General features: G+C 42.8%; 1 protein-coding gene across 4 annotated transcripts in view; it reads right to left on the bottom strand.

Moving 5' to 3' along the window:
• The window catches only part of LOC122548856 (protein spire homolog 1-like), a 203,617-nt gene that overhangs the window by 33,148 nt on the left and 164,687 nt on the right, over window positions 1–5,782 (bottom strand). For all 4 annotated transcript variants that reach the window (XM_043687728.1, XM_043687729.1, XM_043687730.1 and 1 more), the window contains one exon: window positions 796–886. In XM_043687728.1, coding sequence (XP_043543663.1) covers window positions 796–886 — 91 coding nt within the window. The remainder of the gene's footprint in view (window positions 1–795; window positions 887–5,782) is intronic.

The following is a 5,782-nucleotide window of genomic DNA, read 5'->3' as shown; positions in this document are numbered from 1 at the left end:
GGTAAATAGTATAGTGAAGAAGGCGTTTGATATGCTTTCCTTTATCGGTCAGAGTATTGAGTACAGGAGTTGGGAGGTCATGTTGCGGTTGTACGGGACATTGGTTAGGCCACTGTTGGAATATTGCGTGCAATTCTGGTCTCCTTCTGATTGGAAAGATGTTGTGAAACTTGAAAGGGTTCAGAAAAGGTTTACAAGGATGTTGCCAGGGTTAGAGGATTTGAGCTATAGGGAGAGGCTGAACAGGCTGGGGCTGTTTTCCCTGGAACGTCAGAGGCTGAGGGGTGACTTTATAGAGGTTTACAAAATTATGAGGGGCATGGATAGGGTAAATACGCAAAGTCTTTTCCCTGGGGTCGGGGAGTCCAGAACTAGAGGGCATAGATTTAGGGTGAGAGGAGAAAGATATAAAAAAGACCTAAAGGGCAACTTTTTCACACAGAGGGTATGGAATGAGCTGCCAGAGGAAGTGGTGGAGGCTGGTACAATTGCAACATTTAAGAGTCTTTTGGATGGGTATATGAATAGGAAGGGTTTGGAGGGATATGGACCGGGTGCTGGCAGGTGGGACTAGATTGGGTTGGGATATCTGGTCAGCATGGACAGGTTGGACCAAAGGGTCTGTATCCATGCTGTACATCTCTATGACCCTATGACTATGACTCTTTACCCACCAGCTCCCTGCTCTGTGTTGATTAATTAATGAAGGTTCAGCTCATTAAAACCATGTGACCTTGCTTCCATGGAGTTTTCTGCTGTGACTCAGTGCGTGTGGACAGATTCCACCTTACTTACTCTTTTTGCCATTTGGAGTGTCCGGGGAGCTGTCTTCCACTTTAAATGTTGATCCACTGGAACTGCTCCTCAACATCTTAATCCTCTCCTCCTTTTGAAGAAACAAAAAACAGCCAAATATAGAAATGCAAGTGGAAGCTACGTGCTGGTTGGTATCTGAACTGCACAGCACTGTTATTGTCAATCAAATGTATGTGTACAGACAATTCAAAAAATCCCAAAGAACCATGGTTGCTAAAAATCAGAAACAAAAGCAGAAATTGCTGGAAAAACTCAGTAAGTCTGACAGCATCTGTGGAGAGAAAGCAGGATGAACATTTCTGAAGAAGGGTCGCTGGACTTGAAACATTAACTCTACTTTCTCTCCACGGATGCTGCCTGACTCGTTGAGTTTTTTAGAACAAGTTTTGCTTTTGTGTGTATACAGACTAATCCTTTGCAGGTGAGGATGATTGTCTTCGATGAGTCGAAGGGTGACAGATGAATGTGAATACAGTAACCCAACAATTAATTCAGACTTTATTTTGAGTTGAACTACTTTACAAACTCCTGGTAGCTAATGTCTTCTTCACAAAAATGTCAATCTAACAACAAAAGTTTTCATGATCATCCTTGGCAAAGGGAGCCGTACTTTTCAGACTCGAGGTACACCTACACTCAGCAATGAAAATTTGGAAAGGAAACACAGGATTAGGAACAGGCCATTCAGCCCCTCTACACTGCTCCTGCATTCAATGAAGTCATGGCAAGTCTGTATCCTAACTCCAATCACCCACCATTGCTTCATATTCCTTGAATAACATCAATCTGTCGATCTCATATTAGAAATTCTTAATTCAGCGAGCAATTGCTACTTTTTTAGGGAGAGAGTTCCTGAAAGGCTTTTCTCCAAATTTAAAGTTGTTTTAAACTTAACATTTTCAAAATTTAAGATTATTGATTCACTCCTTAACCTTCCATGTTCCAGGAAATACCAGCCTTCCAACCTAACCTTCAGTGCCTGGGAAACGACAATCTGTGGACCACTCAATTATTAAGCAGTTTAAATTCTACCATTTTTTAAATTTCAAATAAGAACATTTGGAATATAAAACAATCATCAGTAAAGCTGATAAATCAAAAAAGAACTGCAGACACTGACGATCTGAAACACAAACAGAAAGTGGAGAATCTCAGCAGGTCTGGCAGCACCTGTGGAGAGTGAAGCAGAGTTATGGTTCGAGTCCAATAAGCCACAAATGCTGCCAGACCTGTTGAGTTTCTCCAGTAATTTCTGTGACTGTAATGATGACCCTGAAACTACAATTATGATAAAAGCCCATCTGATTCAATAATGCCCTTTAAGGAAGGAAATCTGCCCTTCTTACCTGGTCTGGCTTCCATGTCACTTCAGACCCACAATAATGTGGGTGACTCTTAACTGCCCTCTGAAACAGACTAAAACAATTGAAGACTGGCAACAAACACTTGCCTTGCCAGCAGCACCCACTTTCCATGAAAGAGTAAGACAGACGTCTAATATGGAGACAATAAGATGCTGGAGATCAGAGTTGAGAGTGTGTTGCTGGATGTCAATTTTCCTGCTCCTCGGACACTGCCTGACCTGCTGTGCTTTTCCAGCAACACACTCTCAACAAAAGTCTAACATGGGCCAACTTTATATCTGCCTTTATTAAGCTGCTTATCTACATCCAAGCCTTTGTAATCTTTAGGCTGTACTATTCAAACACATTTCTGGCCGGTCTCCCATGTTCTATTCTTTGTAATCTTGATGGGAATCCAAGCCTCTGCTTCTCAGGTCCTAAGTTTCAGGAAATCCTGCTTATCCATCATTCCTGAGTTTATTAACTAACATCACCTCCCAGCCATGCCTTAACTTAAAGTCTCATCCTTGTTTTCAAATCTCTTATGATCTTGGCCCACCCTGTTTCTGTAATGTCCTCTGACACCACAGATCTTTGAGATTGCCATGGTCCAATTTCGGTCTCTTGGACACCACTGGTTTTAATTATTGAGCTCCCATTGGTGACCATGCCTTCAGTTCCCAAGAGTCAATTCTCTGGAATTCCTTCTTTCCTTAAACCTCACTCTCAGTCATCTCTGATCATTTGCTCTAGCATCTCCTTGTGTGGCCTAATATCATATTTTGTTCTCGATAACGCTCCCATAGAATGCTTTGGGCCACCTTACTGTGTTAAAGGTGCTATGAAAATACAAGTTTTTCTCTGTTGTGTTCCATTCAGTTGCAGCTGTGCTTCCTCAGGCATGAAAGCCAGCACAAAGTTTATTGTGGGGTCTTGTGACACATTGGGCAGTGTCCCAGCCTCTGAGCCAGTTACAAGTATCAGTCTGGGACTTGGTGCATTCAGAGCATGATCAACTGGTTGAATAGCAACAGTTATTTCAGTGAGGCATTTGATAAAGTAGGCTATTGCACAAAATACAGAGGCACGGGATTGAGGGTGATTTAGATCAGAAATTGGCTAACTGAAAGGAGTGGTGGTTGATGGGAAATATTCATCCTGCAGTTCAATTACTCTTGGGGTACCGCAAGGATCTGTTTTGGGTCCATTGTTTGTCATTTTTATAAATGACCTAGATGAGGGCATTGAAGGATGGGTTAGTAAATTTGCAGATGACACTAAGGTCGGTGGAGTTGTAAATAATGACGAAGGATGCTGTAGGTTACAGAGAGACATAGATAAGCTGCAGAGCTCGGCTGATAGGTAGCAAATGGAGTTTAATGTGGAAATGTGCGAGGCGATTCATTTTGGAAGGAGTAACAGGAATGCAGAGTACAGGGCTAATGGTATGATTCTTGGTAGTGTAGATGAGCAGAGAGATCATGGTGTCCAGGTACATAGATCCTTGAAAGTTGTCACTCAGGTTGATAGGGTTGTTAAGAATGCATATGGTGTGTTAGGTTTGATTAGTAGAGGGATAGAGTTTTGGAACCATGAGATTATACTGCAGCTATGCAAAACTGTGGTGCGGCCACATTTGAAGTATTGTGTACAGTTTTGGTCACCGCATTATAGGAAAGATGTGGAAACTTTGGAAAGGGTTCAGAGGAGATTCACTAGGATGTTGCCTGGTATGGAAGGAAGATCTTATGAGGAAAGGCTGGGGAAACTGAGGCTGTTTTTGTAAGGGAGAAGAAGGTTTAGAGGTGACTTAATTGAGACATATAAGATAATCAGAGGGTTAGGTAGGGTGGACAGGGAGAACCTTTCTCTTCGATGGCGATGGCTAGCACGAGGAGATATAGCTTTAAATTGAGGGGGTGATAGATATAGAACAGATGTAAGAGGTAGTTTCTTTACTCAGAGAGTAATAGGGGCATGGAATGTACTGCCTGCAACAGTAGTAGACTCGCCAACTTAAAGAGCATTTCAATGGTCATTGGATAGGCATATGGACAAGAGTGGAATAGTGCAAGTTAGATGGGCTCCAGATTGGTTTCACGGGTTGGCGCAACATTGAGGGCCGAAGGACCCGTACTGCGCTGTAATGTTCTATGTTCTATTTAAATCCTTCCAAATCCCAGGCTGGTGGGAGTGGCTCCTGATCAGTTCTGATGGAAAGGAAAGTGCAGTCTCTATTGGCGCTATCAATTGTTACAGACTACACAAGCCAAAGCAACTCTGATTCCTTGGGGACTCGGTTGGTTGGGCAGCAGGGTTTCAGATTGGGATGGATTTGGACCTGTCTCCTTGACCCCGACCTTCCATGAAGACAGTGTTGCTGTGGGTTAACCTGCTTTTGGAACTGAAGATGATAAGGTTTATTCATTCATACATTGGCCACTAGGTGGCAATCTGTATAGAGGAAAGGATATTATTTTCTTAATTGCTAAAATTATATCAATTACAGAAACCAAATGAAAAATACTGCCAATACACATCTGAGTATCATTTACCAAGTCAAAAGATGCTTAGCATTTTGGATATTGATATAGTCTCTTCAATGGTAAAAGCACTAAAAGAAAGGATTAATATGTGGTACGGTGGTTTAATGGTTAGCACTGCTGCCTCACAGTGTCAGGGACTTGGGTTTGATTCCAGCCTCAGGTGACTGTCTGTGGAGTTTGCATGATGTCTGCGTGGGTTTCATCTGGATGCTCCAGTTTCCTCCCACAGTCTAAAGATGTGCAGGTTAGGTAGATTGGCCATGGGAAATGCAGGATTACAGGGACAGGGCAGGGGGTTGGGTCTGGTTGGAATGCTCTTCAGATGGTCAGTGTGGACTCAATGAGCTGAATGGTCTCTTGCTGCATTGTAGGGATTCTAGGATTAGTGTTGACCATTCTGAAAAAAAACATATCAAATTCAATACATTAACTCTGTTTTTCTCTCGCTGACAGATTTTCTGAGATTCTCCAGCACTCTGTTTTTATTTCCGACTTGGAACTATATTGCTGTTGCAGGCTTTAACAGTGCTGTGGATGCCGTACACCTCAAGGACTGCAGCAGTTCAAGGCGGCAGCTCAGGGAAATTAGGGATGGGTAATAAATATTGGCCCAGGCAGCAATGCCCACATCCCCTGAACAAATTAAATAAAATTTGATTCAAATGTCAGTTATGTTTGTAAACTATTTTTTATTGTGGTACTGCAGTGTTCTGCTGGCTAGTCATAAATAATAGACAATAGACAATAGGTGCAGGAGTAGGCCATTCTGCCCTTCGAGCCTGCACCACCATTCAATATGATCATGGCCGATCACCCTTAATCAGTATCCTGTTCCTGCCTTATCTCCATAACCCTTGATTCCACTATCCTTGAGGGCTCTATCCAACTCTTTCTTAAACGAATCCAGAGACTGGGGCTTCACTGCCTTCTGGGGCAGAGCATTCCACACAGCCACCATCTCTGGGTGAAGAAGTTTCTCCTCATCTCTGTCCTAAATGGCCTACCCCTTATTTTTAAGCTGTGTCCTCTGGTTCGGGACTCACCCATCAGCGGAAACATGTTTCCTGCCTCCAGAGT

Source organism: Chiloscyllium plagiosum, chromosome 4 (assembly GCF_004010195.1).
Source record: "Chiloscyllium plagiosum isolate BGI_BamShark_2017 chromosome 4, ASM401019v2, whole genome shotgun sequence".
In the NCBI taxonomy this organism is placed as follows: domain Eukaryota; kingdom Metazoa; phylum Chordata; class Chondrichthyes; order Orectolobiformes; family Hemiscylliidae; genus Chiloscyllium; species Chiloscyllium plagiosum.
The sequence above is the reverse complement of the archived record's forward strand: the minus strand, read 5'-3'. Positions and strand labels throughout refer to the sequence as shown.